The sequence below is a fragment of the Palaemon carinicauda genome, chromosome 2 (assembly GCF_036898095.1).
Source record: "Palaemon carinicauda isolate YSFRI2023 chromosome 2, ASM3689809v2, whole genome shotgun sequence".
In the NCBI taxonomy this organism is placed as follows: domain Eukaryota; kingdom Metazoa; phylum Arthropoda; class Malacostraca; order Decapoda; family Palaemonidae; genus Palaemon; species Palaemon carinicauda.
In genome coordinates this window covers 111,281,594-111,300,093 of record NC_090726.1, presented here as the reverse complement: position 1 = coordinate 111,300,093, position 18,500 = coordinate 111,281,594, and the positions used below count along the sequence as shown (strand labels likewise).

Sequence of the window (18,500 nt, the reverse complement as noted above, 5' to 3'; positions counted from 1 at the left end):
ATCTATATAAGTATCACTTATATAACAAACTACAATAGCATCCAACACAACTGAAAGAGTTAAAAATATCAAGAACCAGTGACTTTTTTATGATAGCAACATACTGGGGCAATGTTATGGGTACAAACATTGCATATATGAAAAATAATCATGAATATATATCACACATTAATTAAAAGGCTTTGCAAGTAGAAGGGCAATAATTTCACAAAAGAAGACTTGGCCAATTTTTTTTTACAGGTGTAAATTCATATAAGCTGATTACCAATTCATTTCGATAACTAGCAATCTTGAGCATTCGTTTCTAAAAATAATATAAACAAACTATCATTCTTAGACCTATCTTCCATTTGATGTACTGTACTGTAATACTGAACACACAAATTCTGTTTTACACATTCCATGATCATCAGTAATTCCTAAATACAGTGTTTGGCAAAAATTATGCAATTAATACTAATGATGCACCTATCCTATATGGCAAGAAAGTACAAAAGAGGGACTCATAAAATTGCCTATACTGATTGTATTGGCAAATATTTAACATTTCTGGCACCAAGCTCCCACAGATTAGTCATAAAAGTCAAGTCGGTCCGTCAAGTCCAGTCTTGTAACTGTCTTCAAATCTGAGATATTAACAGTAAGTGTAACAGGCTTTTTCCAGCTTTTATTGAATTCTGGACAAAAGCCATAGAAATTTGGGCTCGGGAATTGGTCGGCTGGGCTTAACCAAGCATTGGACACTAAGCCTGGCCCATTGAGCGAAAAGCTAATTTGGTTTTGGCCCACTCTGTGATTAACTAACACCTGACAAGCACTATGTAGGTATACACCTATTTTGTAACACCACCACAAGTTTTTCATAAGTAATTCACTTACTGTATGGTATATCACAAGTTAGCCAACTTGGAAGCTGACATCAAACCATATTTTCTTTCTAATATTTCAGGACTGTTCAAAAAACCACACACTAGGGCCTGATCTCTTATTGGAATGATATATAAAATATACATTCAACTACGTCTATGGTATAAAGGGAATCATACCCTCGTCCATGACTGAGAGTACTCTACTAAAATAGAATACTTTTATACATTTTCTATACAATATATTCATTCTAACTCACAGTTCACTTTATACAATAATTGGCAGGTTTGGCTTCAGCAAGGACTGATTTTCAGGAATTCCCTCTTTTTAACTGGAGCCAGTGACGGCAATAATAGGTAGGTATCAAGACCCTCTTTTTAACAGTTCCAGATCTGTGCGCAATATCGAGGGTTCTCAAATTTCTACCAAAACCACTGCACCAGATACTTTTGTCATGTGTAGGACTGGGATTCATGAGGGCAAAACAGTTTTAGAAATAACACAGTTGGAAGTACAAAGGGATGGAAGGGGACAAGGGAAGTAATCACTTTGGTGGAAGGGAAGGGACACACTGGGTACAAGAAGGTGTCACCATAATAATCAGTCTCTTGGCACAGCATGACGCATACCTCTTACACTCTACATATGAACCAGCTGCAGCAGCCACCTGCTTAAACACACCCAACTCACTTTTCTTTATAAAAGAAATGGAAAATAATATACACTACTGGTTGTTTCACCTTATAGCAGATCAAACTGCAACAGTTACAGGTGTCCCAGTCAACGGACAGTAGACAATAAAAACTCATCCTTTTTCGTAAAGAATGAAAACATCCACAGAACCATTATTTACAACCCTTTCTGATATACATCAACTATATTTTATTTTATATTTTATCCATTTTTTCACTTGGTGACTTTGCCACTCTTCACACAATGAGGGCTGAGGCACACTTTGGTAACCACTACAGATCCTTACCCCCTCGGAACATCGCAAGACTTGTGGGTTGGGTGCTTGAATGGCAGTGCGAGGGCAATTAACCGGTGCTAGGAATGGTCTTGGTCATACTTTAGCACTAATGTCTTGATATGAGCTAACTTTTCATGAAGATAATTATGCCTTTTTTGCTTCCTTTGGAAGTCAGCATCGGATTTCATTGTATTATACAAATTAATCATCTGAGCTCGAACATTCTGTGGAATAAAGAAATAATAATTGTAGTACACAATGAAAAGTAAATCCGGTAACATACATCCATATGTACATACATGCATACATACTGAGTATATATATATATATATATATATATATATATATATATATATATATATATATATATATATATATATATATACACACACATATATATACTGTATATATATATATATATATATATATGGTAATAGCTTCTGATCGGGCCGAGATTCGAACCCCTGTCTATTCAGCAGAAAATTATGCCTGCGAGGACTCTACCAACTGAGCCATCAAGAGAGATATAACTTTATGACAAGTCATCGTACATATTCCTGTCAAATCCAGGATTCTGTTCATAGACTTGAAATAAACCTAACTCCACCATGATAGCTGAATTGTCAGTTTGCAACACGCATTCATTTTATGATGAATATATATCACTAACACTCGTGATTTCAATCAATGTAAATATCAACCAAAATAGCCTTTAATGCTGAATTCTATCCTAAGAATATATATCCACTGGAATTAATTTTATGGTAGTACCTTCTGGCCGGGCCGAGATTCGAACCCCTGTCTATTCAGCAGAAAACCATGCCTGCGAGGACTCTACCAACTGAGCCATCAAGAGGGATATAAGTTTATTACAAGTCACCATACATATTCCTGTAAAATCCACGATTCTGTTCATAGACTTGAAATAAACCTATCTCCACCATGATAGCTGAATTGCGAGTTTGCAACACGCATTTATTTTATGATGAATATATATCACTAACACTCGTGATTTCAATCAATGTAAATATCAACCACAATGGCATTTAATACTGAATTCTATCTTGGAAATATATATCCACTGGAATTCATTATATGGTAATAGCTTCTGGCAGGGCAGATTCGAACCCCTGCCTATTCAGCCGAAAACCATGCCTGCGAGGAACTCTACCAACTGAGCCATCAAAAGAGATACAAGTTTATGATATGTCACCATACATATTCCTGTTGAATTCAGGAATCTGTTCATAGACTTTAGATAAACCCATCTCCACCATGATACCTGAATTGTGAGTTTGCAACACATGGTTATTTTATGATGAATATATATCACTAAGACTCATGATTTCAATCAATGTAAAATATCAACCACAATGGCATTTAATACCAAATTCTATCTTGGGAATATACTGTATATCCACTGGAATTAATTTTATGGTAATAGCTTCTAGCCGGGCAGAGATTCAAACCTCTGCCTATTCAGCCGAAAACCATACCTGCGAGGACTCTCCCAACTGAGCCATCAAGAGAGATACAAGTTTATGACAAGTCACCGTACATATTCCTGTCTAATTCAGGAATCTGTTCATAGACTTGAAATAAGCCCATCTCCACCATGATAGCTGAATTGTGTTTGTAACACACGTTTATTTTATGATGAATATATATCACTAACACTCGTGATTTCAATCAATGTACTGTAAATATCAACCACAATGGCATTTAATACTCAATTCTATCTAGGAAATATATATCCACTGGAATTCATTTTATGGTAATAGCTTCTGGACAGGCAGATTCGAACCCCTGTCTATTCAGCCGAAAACCATGCCTGCGAGGACTCTACCAACTGAGCCATCAAAAGAGATACAAGTTTATGATGTCACCATACATATTCCTGTCGAATTCAGGAATCTATTCATAGACTTGGAATAAACCCATCTCCACCATGATAGCTGAATTGTGAATTTGCAACACATGGTTATTTTATGATGAATATATATCACTAACACTCATGATTTCAATCAATGTAAATATCAACCCCAATGGCATTTAATACCAAATTCAATCTTAGGAATATATATCCACTGGAATTAATTTTATGGTAATAGCTTCTGGCTGGGCAGAGATTCGAACCCCCTACCAATTTAGCCGAAAACCATGCCTGCGAGGACTCTACCAACTGACCCATCAAGAGAGATACAAGTTTATGACAAATTACCGTACATATTCCTGTCGAATTCAGGAATCTGTTCATAGACTTGAAATAAACCCATCTCCACCATGATAGCTGAATTGTGTTTGTAACACACGTTTATTTTATGATGAATATATATCACTAACACTCGTGATTTCAATTAATATACTGTAAATATCAACCACAATGGCATTTAATACTGAATTCTATCTAGGAAATATATATCAACTGGAATTCATTTTATGGTAATAGCTTCTGGACGGGCAGATTCGAACCCCTGTCTATTCAGCCGAAAACCATGCCTGCGAGGACTCTACCAACTGAGCCATCAAAAGAGATACAAGTTTATGATATGTCACAATACATATTCCTGTCGAATTCATGAATCTGTTCATAGACTTGAAATAAACCCATCTCCACCAAGATAGCTGAATTGTGAGTTTGCAACGCATGGTTATTCTATGATGAATATATGTCCCTAACACTCGTGATTTTAATCAATGTAAATATCAAAATAGCATTTAATACTGAATTCTATCTTAGGAATATACAGTATATCCACTGGAATTCATTTTATGGTAATAGCTTCTATCTGGGTAGAAATTCGAAGCCCTGCCATTTCAGCAGAAAACTATGCCTGCGAGGACTCTACCAACTGAGCCATCAAGAGAGATATAACTTTATGACAAGTCATCGTACATATTCCTGTCAAATCCAGGATTCTGTTCATAGACTTGAAATAAACCTAACTCCACCATGATAGCTGAATTGCGAGTTTGCAACACACATTTATTTTATGATGAATATATATCACTAACACTCGTGATTTCAATCAATGTAAATGTCAACCACAATGGCATTTAATACTGAATTCTATCTTGGAAATATATATCCACTGGAATTCATTATATAGTATTAGCTTCTGGCCGGGCAGATTCGAACCCTTGCCTATTCAGCCGAAAACCTTGCCTGCGAGGACTCTACCAACTGAGCCATCAAAAGAGATACAAGTTTATGATGTCACCATACATATTCCTGTCGAATTCAGGAATCTATTCATAGACTTGGAATAAACCCATCTCCACCATGATAGCTGAATTGTGAGTTTGCAACACGTGGTGATTTTATGATGAATATATATCACTAACACTCATGATTTCAATCAATGTAAATATCAACCACAATGGCATTTAATACCGAATTCTATCTTTGGAATATACGTATATCCACTGGAATTCATTTTATGGTAATAGCTTCTGGCCGGGCAGAGATTCGAACCCCTGCCTATTCAGCAGAAAACCATGCCTGCGAGGAACTCTACCAACTGAGCCATCAAGAGAGATATAAGTTTATGACAAGTCGCCATGCATATTCCGGTCGAATTCATGAATCTGTTCACAGACTTGAAATAAACCCATCTCCACCATGATAGCTGAATTGTCAGTTTGCAACGCATGGTTATTTTATGATGAATATATGTCACTAACACTCGTGATTTCAATCAACGTAAATATTAATCACAATGGCATTTAATACCGAGTTCTATCTTAGGAATATATATCCACTGGGATTAATTTTATGGTAATAGCTTCTGGCCGGGCCGAGATTCAAACCCCTGCCATTTCAGCAGAAAACCATGCCTACGAGAGACTACCAACTGAGCCATCAAGAGAGATATAAGTTTATGACAAGTTAACGTACATATTCCTGTCGAATTCAGGAATCTGTTCATAGATTTGAAATAAACCCATCTCCACCATGATAGCCGAATTGTGAGTTTGCAACACGTGGTTATTTTTTTATGAATATATATCATTAACACTCAGATTCCTGAATTTGACAAGAATATGTACGGTGACTTGCCGTAAACTTATATCTCTCTTGATGGCGTTACCCAAACTGATGTATTATTAGCTTCGTTATCTTTAAAGGCGAACAATTCTTTCGTTAATGATTGTTAACACCAGGATGTGCTGTATGCTTATTTCTTTACAATCAAAGAAAAATATAAAATGATTAACTAAAATACTTCACTTAAAATGAAAATAAGGGTTATGATATTAAAAAACAAACAAGCGCACAGTGCTGGGTCGTAAATAGCCTCTCGATTATTTCAGCCGGAAGAAGGACTACCATTGCCTAATAGTTGCTTATGAGCTTTTTGTGGTGTTGCATGTATGAATGCCCCGTGGTAGGGGTATGAATAATGCCACTGTATATCCTGTATATCAAATAAAGAAACTAATAGGACAGCTGTTACCTTGCAGTCTTGCTTTTTAGCAAAAGGCCAGGCCCATTGCCAATAACTGTGGAAACTGCTGTCTTGCAGTTGGATTACAAAGTTACGCGATCGCAAGACCCGCTTGGCAAATTATAAACCATACCTAATGCTATCACATCAAGCAACTGACCCCTTAATGCAGAGATAACGGTGGGAAAGATGATATGATGTACTTGCCGAATTTATCCTTTTGTATCAGTAATCTTTGCATATTTTAGCAATGTCTCTCAAGAATGTTAAAACGGGTGATTCTCAAAGGTATCTAATTACAATGTAAGACAAATTTGACATGATAAAAATATATGAAAATGATGATAAGTTGATAAACATTGCACATACTGTAGGCCTGGCTTGGACATTTTGTCCACCATTATTCGTTGAATTGGTGAACTTCAAAAGTTTAAACCTGTTGCAAATACATTTCTATTGAACAGACAGACATAAATTTAGTTTCATAGCTTATACATGGATGACCTATTTTATAGTTGTCACTGATCTTATTTTTTCCCTCTCCTGTATTTCATTAGTTATTTCTAGAGGAAGATCATTCCACAATCTGGTCACAGCAGGGATAAGACCTATAGGACTGTGTAGTATTGAGTCTTATGATGAAGAAGGCAAGACTTAGAATGGACTGCATACAGGATGGTACAGTCTGGGAAGATTAGAAAGCATATGATGGCCAGAATCATAAAAAATATTATACAAAATGTACAAAGAACTAACTAAATGATGGTACCAAAGATTTATATTCATATCCGGAAGAAACAGAATAAATTTTTTTCAAAAGTAAATTTGCAATCAAGAATCACACCATGAATTCTAAATATACTAGCCTCTGGTCAGTACAGTGACAAGACTCTAGCCAGGCATTCACGTGAACAGCAGATGGAGTCCCACCTCTGCCTGAGATTAAGATGTTTACTTGGAGGGATTATTGCTCTGGTTGGGCATCATGGTGGGAGGCTGGTTTTGCCCATCTGACGTTCTGATGAAGACCTCTTAAAATTAGAACTGAAAACAGACACTAATAACCTTCTAAAGAGATGATGTCAATGCATATATCTGGATGCTGAGAAGATCCTTGTCCTACTTACAATCATACTTACAAGTTTTGTTAAGAGTTCAATTTCATCTATCATAATTTTGGCTAAGAACACTATCCTAACACCAGATTCCTATATTATTATTATTAATTGCTAAGCCACAACCCTAGTTGGAAAAGCAGGGTGCTATAATCCCAGGGGTTTCAACAGGAAAAATAGCCCAGTGAGAAAAGGAAACAAGGAAAAATCATATTTTAAGAACAGTAACATTAAAATAAACATATCCTATATAAACTATAAAAACTTTAATAAAACAAGAGGAAGTGAAATAAGACAGAATAGTGTGCCATAGTGTACCCTCAAGCAAGAGAACTCTAACCCAAGACAGCAGAAGACCATGGTACAGAGGCTATGGCACTACCCAAGACTATAGAACAATGGTTTGATTTTGGAGTCTCCTTCTCCTAGAGGAGCTTCTTGCCATAGCTAAAGTCTCTCTTCTACCCTTACCAAGGGGAAAGTGACCACTGAACAATTACAGTGCAGTAGTTAACCCTTTGGGTGAAGCAGAATTGTTTGGTAATCTCAGTGTTGTCAGGTGTATGAGGACAGAGAAGAATCTGTAAAGAATAGGCCAGACTATTCGGTGTATGTGTAGGGAAAGGAAAAATTAACCATAACCACAGAGAAGGATCCAATGTAGTACTGCCTGACCAGTCAAAGGACCCCATAACACTCTAGCGGTAGTATCTATAGCCAGTATGGTGCCCATCAACAACTATTCTTGGGAAACTATTTCTCAAAAATTCCATGATAATGCTAAGAAAACACCCGCTTACTCCCATATCATCAAATTTAAAAATTAGGGCCTCATGATCATCACAGTCAAAGGAAGCACTGAAAGCAATGCTAATCATATGAACTTGTTTACCACATTCAAGGGATTTCTGTACAGCATTGGAAGTTGTACAAATGGCAGTATTAGGGAATAGATGACTACCTTCAGCATACATACAGTATTTAAAAGTTTTGCCAAAAGACTTTGTAACACTTTCGATAATATGGGAATTATGAAAATTGGACAGTAATCAGCCAAACAAAAGCTACTGCAAACACATTTACTTAATAACAAACACATTTACCTAATAGATTAATATTTCCAATTCTCCAAAGTGGAACCTCTACATACGATTGTCCCAACATACGAATTTTCCAACATACGAAGTAAAATTCGACCAAATTTCTATCTCAACATACGAAGTGTTGCTCCAACATACGACGTAAACAATACGCTTACCCGTGGAATTTTCTCAAAGGCGTCAACCGTGGTTTGTTGTTGATACAGCTAGACGGCAGCACATCGGAGGGACGCCAATCGAGCGTCACCTTCATCAGTCCTCTCATTCGCTCAGTTTTAACAGTTTTTTATCTTGCCTTTTCACGTGTTGTTTTCTGTGTTCCGTAATCATGGGTCCTAAAAAGCTTAGTTTCGGTTCAGGAAGTAGTAGCAGTGGTGAGAAAAAGAGGAAGTCTATGCTTTCATTAGAATTAAAGCAGGAAATCCTAGAAAAGCATGAGCGAGGTGTACGTGTTAGCGATCTCGCTAAACAATATGGCCGGAATATGTCGACGATCTCGACGATCATAAAACAGAAGTCAGCCATTAAATCAGTGAAACCTTCGAAGGGGATCACGATTATTTCCAAACGTCGTAGCCCTACCCTTGAAGAGATGGAACGACTTTTGTTAATATGGATCAAAGACAAGGAGATTGTTCGCGATACGATCACGGAAACGATCATTTGTGAGAAGGCCAGCGCTATCTACAGTGACTTGAAGGCGGCGCGCTCTCGGGGTGACGCGGGGGAGAGTTCAGCCGATCCTACGACGGAGGAATTCAAGGCGTCTCGAGGTTGGTTCGAGAAATTTAGGAAACGGACCGGGATTCATTCAGTTGTTCGTCATGGAGAAGCTTCGAGTTCGGACACTAAGGCTGCTGAAGACTTTGTTAAAAAGTTTGAAAGCATCGTGGCGAAGACTACGTAGAGCAGCAGGTTTTCAACTGTAATGAAACCAGTCTGTTTTGGAAAATGATGCCTAGTCGAACGTACATTACCGCTGAAGAGAAGAAAACGCCTGGACATAAGCTAATGAAGGACCGGTTGACTCTTGCGCTTAGTGCAAACGCCAGCAGGGACTGCAAAATTAAGCCTCTGTTAGTTTACCATTCCGAAAACCCTAGGGCATTTAAAGCACATAGAATTAATGAAGACCTGCTACATGTTCTATGGCGTTCTAATTCTAAGGCTTAGGTTACTAGGCATATCTTTGTGGAATGGGTAAATGTAGTTTTCGGCCCTGCTGTCAAGAAGTATCTTCAGGAAAGGAATTTGCCTTTGAAGTGCTTGCTTTGTTTGGACAATGCACCCGCTCACCCCCCCAGACTCGAAGATGATATCATCGATGAATACAAATTCATCAAGGTGTTGTATCTTCCACCGAATACCACCCCTATCCTCCAGCCCATGGACCTGCAAGTCATCTCTAATTTTAAGAAGCTCTACACAAAGCACTTATTTAAGCAGTGCTTTAATGTCACGCAAAGCACCAACTTAACTTTGCGTGAATTTTGGAGGAGCCACTTCAATATTGTGCACTGCTTAAAGATCATTGATCAGGCTTGGGAGGGAGTAACTCGTCGGACCCTGAATTCAGCTTGGAAGAAGCTTTGGCCTGATGCTGTTGCTCCCAGAGATTTTGAAGGTTTTGGCCCCGAGAATGAACCTGTGCTTGCCGCCGAGGAAGACGTCGAAGAGATTGTATCCCTTGGCAAGTCCATGGGTCTGGAGGTGGATGAAGATGACTTCACCGAACTCGTCGATGAGCATCATGAAGAGCTCACCACCGAGGAACTCAAGGAGCTGCAAGCCATGCAGCATGATGAGTTCCAAGCGCAGTTGAGTGAGTCGGAGGAGATCGAGGAGGTAGGCCAAATCTTAGGTACGGCGGAAATAAAACAGATGTTGGCATATCATCAACACATTGTTGATTTCATCGACAAGCATCACCCACATTAACTTCAGGTTTGCCGTGTTGTTGCGCAGTTTGACGATGTTTGCTTAACGCATTTTAGAAAAATCCTCAAAAGCCGTACAAAGCAACTTTCACTCGATAGTTTCTTTAAAAAAATTTTAAAACGGTCTAGTGATCATGATGAAAAGAAAGAAAGAAAGTGAAGCAAAGAAAAGGAAGACCGAATCGAGTGAAAGTGATGAAAATTAAAAATAAGAAAAGAAAAAATGTAAAAAAAAAAAAATAAAATTATATAAATGAAAAAAATAATAAGCTAAGTTAAGTTAAAGTTCACGTAGTAGTGTAAGTTATCGTACACGTTATTGTACAAAGTCACCGTCCCTACCTCCTCGCTGATCTTCCGTCTCCTCCTGCGTAGAAGTCCCTACACCTGCGCTGGCCTGTCGCTAAGGTAAAGTGTTACATTACAACCCGTTTTTTATTTATTATTTCATTATTATGTATTCTTTTTTTGGTTTGTAATATGTATTTATTATACAGGCATTGTATTAATGTCACGTGTAATTATGTGTAGCCATTTATTAAGGATTTATTATGGGTTTTTAGGCTGAGGAACGAATTAAATCAATTACCATGTATTCTTATGGGAATATTTGCTCCAACATACGATCGTTTTAACATACGAAGTAGTTTCTGGAACGAATTAAGATCGTATGTAGAGGTATCACTGTAAGTGCAAATACAATGTCTTCTTACTACCATAATTTGAAAAATGTTGGAGACAATTTAAGAGCTAAGAAATCAGCTACCTTTAAAAAGGAAAAGGAAAAGTACCATTTGAGAATATGACTCTATGAGCATCAGCATCCAGTAAAAATAGTTTAATTTCACGGGACCATAAAGCCAAACTAGTTAGTTTACTTTCAGAGAATCAGGAAGCAAGTAGATTGAGTATCTCTTAACTCTGCTTACTATCAAACACATCATCCAAAAGTGTTGCCCTTTCCTTTAGACAGTGAGTAACAGAAAAACCTGATTTAAACAAAAGAAGAAACTGTTAATTCTACATCAAAAAGTGCAGATTCAAGTGTAGTAATAGTTCCCCCCACCATTTATATTCCAGGGCTATACCAGAAAGGATTTCTTTTATTGCATTTATCTTCAATTAAAGCATAAACTCTGAGAAACATCTTTTACCTGGGTACAGTACTGTATAGCTGTTACAAGTCAAATCTGATCTATTACCTTTCCAAAGACGATAAGCCTCTTATTTCTCCAAGTAAACGTCTACAATCATCACTGAACCAGGGTTTGTTTTAGATGAAGTATTTTAACAAACAAGAAGGGATTATTTCTATTTAGAACAACAGGCTCAACCCCTTTAAACAACTGAGACCAATCTAAATGCAAAAGATCCCTCAATATGTCACTTCAGCCTGCTTGATATTTTCTATACAGTGCTATAACTTGTCAAGGAGATCAGGAGAGACAAAATCTAACCACTCCCAATGGTGAGCATAGACATTACCAACAAGCATAAATAGTGGTTAAGAAGGCAATGGAAGATAGAATTATCCAAGTCCGGATTCCGATAGATGGAACACAAAATATTTTTACCTGAATCTCATGACCATACCAGCTTCATAGCAAGACTTATGAGAAGCATGACACGCAGTCCTAATATAAAGTCATTCCTCTTGCAGTAGGAATACCATCCTGATTCAAAATTATTGGTTTCTTAAAACCTGGAACAAACAGCTCAAATGATTGCCTTATGGAGTGCATTTGAAGACTTCAAGCTTGGAGTCTTGGAAATTCCAAATTATTATTATTACTAGCTAAGCTACAAACTTAGTTAGAAAAGCAGGATGCTATAAACCAAAGGGCTTCAACAGGGAAATATAGCTTGGTGAGGAAAGGAAACAGGTAAATAAATAAACTCCAAGAAATGTAACGAACAGATAAAATAAAATATCTTGAGAAAAGTAACAACATTAATATAGATCTTTCATACAATAACTATAAAAACTATAAAAAAAGAGGAAGAGAAATAATAAAGTGTTCCCAAGTGTACCCTCAAACAAGAGAACTCTGCCTCAAGGCAGTACAAGACCATGGTACAGAAGCTATGACACTAACCAAGATTAGAGAACAATAGTTTGATTTTGGAGTGTCCTCCTAGAGGAGCTGCTTCCCATATCTAAAGAGTCTCTTATACTCTTACCAAGAGGAAAGTAGCCACTGAACAATTACAGTGCAATAGTTAACCCCTTGAGCAAAGAAGAATACAGTAGTTTGGTATTCTTAAGTGTTGTCAGGTGTATGAGGACACAGGAAGAATGTGGAAAAAATAGGCCAGACTATTCAATGTATGTGCAGGCAAAGGAAAAATAGCCATAACCTGAGAGAGGGATTCAATGTAATACTCTCTAGCCAGTCAAAGGACTCAATAACTCTTTAGCAGTAGTTTCTCAACAGGTGACTGTTCAAGGACGTCTCAAATAAAGGCCGAGTCAGTGTGGGGATAAGAAAGGTCTGCCGTCACACGAGCAGTGCTTTCCTAGTGCTAGTAGACACATTGATTGAAGGGGTTGCGCTCTATTTATTTCCAGTCTTCTGCTTTCTCCTAAAATTTTGCTGTTTTCGATCCATAATCCTTTTTTCACAAAATTGCTAATGAGAGCTTCGTGGAGAGTCTTGACCTAACAAAATAACTAAGGAGAAAGCAATATTTTGAATGGATTCATAAGATGCTGGCCATAATTCAAAAATAAAATTGAAAATATATATTATATGGCAATTAACTAATTTTCTTAAATACAAGTAAGGTACTTTTTTATAGGCCACTCATGAATGGCAGGGGCAAGGGACAGTGACATTGCCCTAGCAAGCAGGACAATGCCATACAGACTGACCATATATACATATGATCAGCTACCAAGCCCCTCTCCACCCAAGCTATGACCAAGGAGGGCCAGGCAATGGCTGATGATGACTCAGCAGATAGACCTATAGACTCCCCCAAACACCCCATCCATAGTTCACAAGGATGTTGAGATTTCAGCGACCAAAGGAACTAATGAGATTGAGTGGGACTGGAACCCAAGTCTGGCATTCATCAGTGAGGGATGTTACCACATCATCTACTACAAAACAAAACAAGTCTCTGAAAATATGCTTATGAGCAAAGGAAAAAAAAAATTGTTAACATTGACCGTAAAAGAACTAAAGACTGTTAAAAGCTTCAGGTAAAGAAAATACACAGTAAATCAGACATGTGAGTGTATATTTACTTTTTCATCCTAAATGCATTATTTCTTTATTACTCTTCTGACTGACTACACCATGAATACAATCATTTTTCCTTATTTCTGATGATTAATAATTTTACTTATTAAAGCTAACACACACACACACACACACACACTCTCTCTCTCTCTCTCTCTCTCTCTCTCTCTCTCTCTCTCTCTCTCTCTCTCTCTCTCTCTCTCTCTCTCTCTCTCTCTCTCTCTCAGTAATTGTGTAAAAAATATTAAGTTAATTCATTTAAAATACCTCAATACATTTACATATTTTTGGTATTATTTATTTTTTTTTGAAGATTTTTAAAAATACTCTTTTTTTATTAATGCGCATTCGTTCTACCCTTTTGCGGCTTGTAGTTATCATTCCTTTCTTAACCAGCTACAGTAAAGTCTAAGTTTAGGCATAGGAAATGAACAATCACTCTGACATGATTTTATGTCAAGAACTACAAAATACAATTCTAGGCATTCTAAATGAATTACAATACCATCCTTTACATAATTGTGCACACACTGAGAGAGAGAGAGAGAGAGAGAGAGAGAGAGAGAGAGAGAGAGAGAGAGAGAGAGAGAGAGAGAGCAGCCCTGGTATAATTAGTAAGAGTATTAATCACCAGGAATAAGGAAAAATTATCAAATTCACAGTATAGTCAGTCGTAGGAGTAATAAAGAAATAATGTATTTAGGAGGAAAAAGTAAATATACACTCACATGCCTGATTTGCTGGGTATTTTCTTTACCCGAAGCATTTAACAGTACAGTCAAACCTCTCGACATGAAAGAATCTGGTCAAGAAATTTTCACTCTGCGAAACGAGATGTGAGGAATTTTACAATTCGCATCACAAAAAATATTTCGGACAACGAAAGGAGGTACGGTGCGAGAGACTGATCGTGACCCGAGACCGATTTTAAAATTCGCGCGCTGCCAGCCCGTAAACTTGCTACCATCCTCCCGGGCTCCCATTGGTTATCTCCCTACTCAAATGCTAGTTACCACTATAAGATCCTGCTCTCCTATTGGTCAGCATCTACTGTATTGTATCCCATCATGCATCTACGCATTGGCGTTCCTAAGCTTTTCATTTCGACAGCAGTATTGTACACATTGACTTAAGTATTTGTGATTTCGCTTTCGTAACAATTGTACTGTATTGTGTGTGATATTACGTTACATTATTAGCCATATGCTTAAATTTCCTTATAAATAGTAATTGGTCATTAAAAACTGGGGTAAACACAACTACTGTATCATTGAAAGTGCGCTGCACTTTATATCTGACATCTATTACAAATTCAATCAATTTTTTTAAGATGCTTGGATATATATAGTGAACTTTAAGAAAAAAAAATAAATAAATGTTTTCTACAATAAAATTATGAAAAACATTAAGTTTAATATGCAATATTTTTAAATATAGAGCTGTACGGAAATAAATAATTTAGCTCTTATATTATCATCATTTCCAAAACTAGTTTATATTAAATCAAACTCAAACTGCTTATGGACACAACAATCAAATATGATATTTTCATAATAAAATAAATTTTTGAACATAATTACCTGCTGGTTATATAATAATGGCTTTATTCTTCTGTCCGGCAGAAATTCAAAACTCGCAGCAATCGCATAGATAAGCCCGGTATACACTAGCGCCACCACGGAGCTAGGTCGAACTATCCCTCCTAGTATCAGATTTTCCATGCCCATAGGTCTCTAGAGGGGAGGAGGGTGGGATTTTAAGTTATATAACCAGCGGGTAAGTATGTTAAAAAATTTATTTTATTATGAAAATATCATTTTTAAACATTTAAACTTACCCGCTGGTTATATAATAATAGCTGATTGACACCCTTGGTGGCGGGTCACAGACAGCAACATTAATGGAAGTTCACTTAAGAGTTTAAAACAAAACTAGCTTAAGGGTTCGTACCTATTAAGGAAGTTGACTTCAATGGTTCTCTGCATTAATAAGTCTGCTGTTCTTTGAGAACCAGTGATCCACCCAGGGGGCTGAAGAACTCTAGGAGCTGTCAAACGGTGAATAACCTCTATGCTGACAGGACCTCAACTAATACCCTTGTTCCGGGCGCTCTCAAGGAACAAATGACTACCTGACTAAGTTAAAGATTGCGGAAGATTGTCTAATAATTTCCTCCAATCATAAAAATAAATACAAGTTCCAAGAGGGGAAAAGGGTACCAGGGATTAAGGGAGTGTAGTGGTAGATCCTTCACTTACTACTGCATTCGCTGCTACGAATGGACCCAAAGTGTAGCAGTCCTCATAAAGAGTCTGGACACGTTTTAAATAATGTGATGCGAATACAGATCTACTTCTCCAAAACACTGTATCCATTATACTTTGCAGAGAACGATTTTGTTTAAAAGCCACAGAAGTTGCCACAGCTCTAACTTCATGAGTCTTAACTTTCAGGAGCTTAAGGTCTGCCTCACCACAGTGTGTGTGTGAGCTTCTTTAATCAAAAGTCTTATGAAATATGATAAGGCATTTTTAGACATAGGAAAAGCAGGCTTTTTGACAGCACACCAAAGAGCTTCTGAGCTTCCTCTTAAACCTTTAGTCCTGTCTAAATAGAACCTTAGTGCTCTAACAGGACAAAGAACCTTCTCCAGCTCCTCACCCACCAAGTCAGAGAGGTTAGCAATTTCGAAAGATTTTGGCCATGGGTGAGAAGGACGTTCGTTCTTGGCTAGAAATTCAAGCGGCAGGGAGCATATAGCTTTGCCGTTTCTAAAGCCAATGTTTTTGCTAAAAGCATGAACTTCACTGACCCTTTTAGCTGTTGCTAAGCTTACTAAAAATAAAGTCTTTAAAGTCAGATCTTTAAAAGAAGCAGAGTTCAAACGTTCGAATCTGTCACTCATAAGAAATTATAAAACCACGTCTAAATTCCAGGTTGGTGAATCCTGTTGACGTTTTTCAGAGGTTTCAAAGGATCTAAAGAGATCCTGAAGGTCCTTGTTATTCGAGAGGTCTAAATGTCTATACCTGAAGACCACTGCTAACATACTCCTGTACTCTTTAATGGTTGAGGAGAAATTGTGCCTTCTTCTAAGCTCTAAAAAGAAATCGGCAATTTGAGCTATAGAGGTACTGGATGAAGAAACTGAGTTAGCTTTACACCCTGCTCTAAAAACTTCCCACTTGGAATGGTACACCCTGATAGTAGAAGTTCTTCTTGCTCTAGCAATAGCCTTGGCTCCTTCCTTCAAAAATCCTCTAGATCTTGCGAGTTTTTCGATAGTCTGAAGGCAGTCAGACGTAGAGCCTGGAGGTTTAGATGGTTTCTTGCCAAGTGGGGTTGTCTGAGAAGATCTATTCTCAATGGCAAGCTTCTTGGAACATCCACCATCCATTCCAGTACCTCTGTGAACCAACCTCTTGACGGCCAGAAGGGGGCTATTAACGTCAATCTGGTTCCCTCATGAGACAAACTTTTGTAGTACTTTGTACAGCACTTTGAATGGAGGGAAAGCGTACACATCTAGGGGTGACCAGTCCATCAGGAACGCGTCTGTGTGACGCTTCGAGATCCGGAACTGGGGAGCAATAATTCTCTAGTCTTTTGGTTTTTGAAGTTGCGAATAGATCTATGAGAGGGCGGCCCCAAATCCGCCAAAGTTTCTTGCATACATCTAGATGCAGTGTCCACTCTGTGGGGAGAACTTGATTCCTCCTGCTGAGGCTGTCTGCCCAAACATTCTTTTCCCCTTGAATGAATCTTGTCAACAGGGAAATCTTTCTTTGATGTGCCCAAAAGAGAAGAGTTCTTGCTATCTCGTAAAGCAGCCTCGAATGTGTTCCCCCTTGTTTCGCTATGTAGGCCAAAGCTGTGGTATTGTCTGCATTGATTTGTATTACTTTATTTAGTACTAGCTTCTTGAACCCCTTGAGAGCCAACAGGACTGCTAACAGCTCCTTTTGATTGATGTGGAGACTTTGCTGTTGTTTTGTCCACAGACCCGAAATCTCTGACTTTCCTAGTGTTGCTCCCCACCCCGAGTCCGAGGCGTCGGAAAACAACACAAGGTCTGGGCTCTTTTGTTCCAAAGAGAGACCTTCCTGGAACCTGTTTATGTTCTTCCACCAATGAAGGCACTTTTATTGGTTCCGTAAGAGGAATGCTCTTCTTGTCGAGGCTATCCTCTTTATTCCAATGGCAATTGAGATGGAACTGAAGGGGTCATAAATTTAGTTTCCCCAGACACACAAATTGTTCCAGTGAAGAGAGGGTTCCCAGGAGACTCATCCACTCCCTCACTGAACAAAACTCCTTCTTTAGAAAGGCACAAAGCCTTAGGAGGGCTAGCTGTATTCTTGCATGTGATGGAAAAACCTGAAAAGTCAGACTGTGAATCTCCATCCCCAAATAAAGAATCTTCTGAGAAGGGATCAATTGAGACCTCTCTGAATTCACCAGAAGTCCTATCTCCTCTGACAGACTCTTTGTCAGATGCAAATCCTCCAGACAGCGATTGAGTGAGGGGGCTCTTAGTAGCCAATCGTCCAAGTACAAAGCAGGTTCTGATGCCTCTCGAGTGGAGCGTGCTTGCCACATTCATCATAATCTTTGTGAAGACTAGAAGGGCGGTGGTGAGGCCGAAGCCTAAGGCCCAAAACTGGAATACTTCCTTCCAGAGGTCTAAGGATAGGACACAACGATATGTCCTCACAGACGCACCCTCTATTTGAGGGGTGGTGCTTAGCCCGAAACAAAGAACTTAAAACTGGACAACTTCCTCCCATACACAAACCTTCCAGTAGTTTGAAGTTCGGA

General features: G+C 38.1%; 1 protein-coding gene across 2 annotated transcripts in view; it reads right to left on the bottom strand.

The window, feature by feature from the left end:
• Positions 1-214: 214 nt before the first annotated feature.
• The window catches only part of LOC137626417 (RNA polymerase II elongation factor ELL-like), a 75,784-nt gene continuing 57,498 nt past the window's right edge, over positions 215-18,500 (bottom strand). For both annotated transcript variants that reach the window (XM_068357425.1, XM_068357426.1), the window contains exon 9: positions 215-2,061. In XM_068357425.1, coding sequence (XP_068213526.1) covers positions 1,915-2,061 — 147 coding nt within the window. In that variant the 3' untranslated portion in view covers positions 215-1,914. The remainder of the gene's footprint in view (positions 2,062-18,500) is intronic.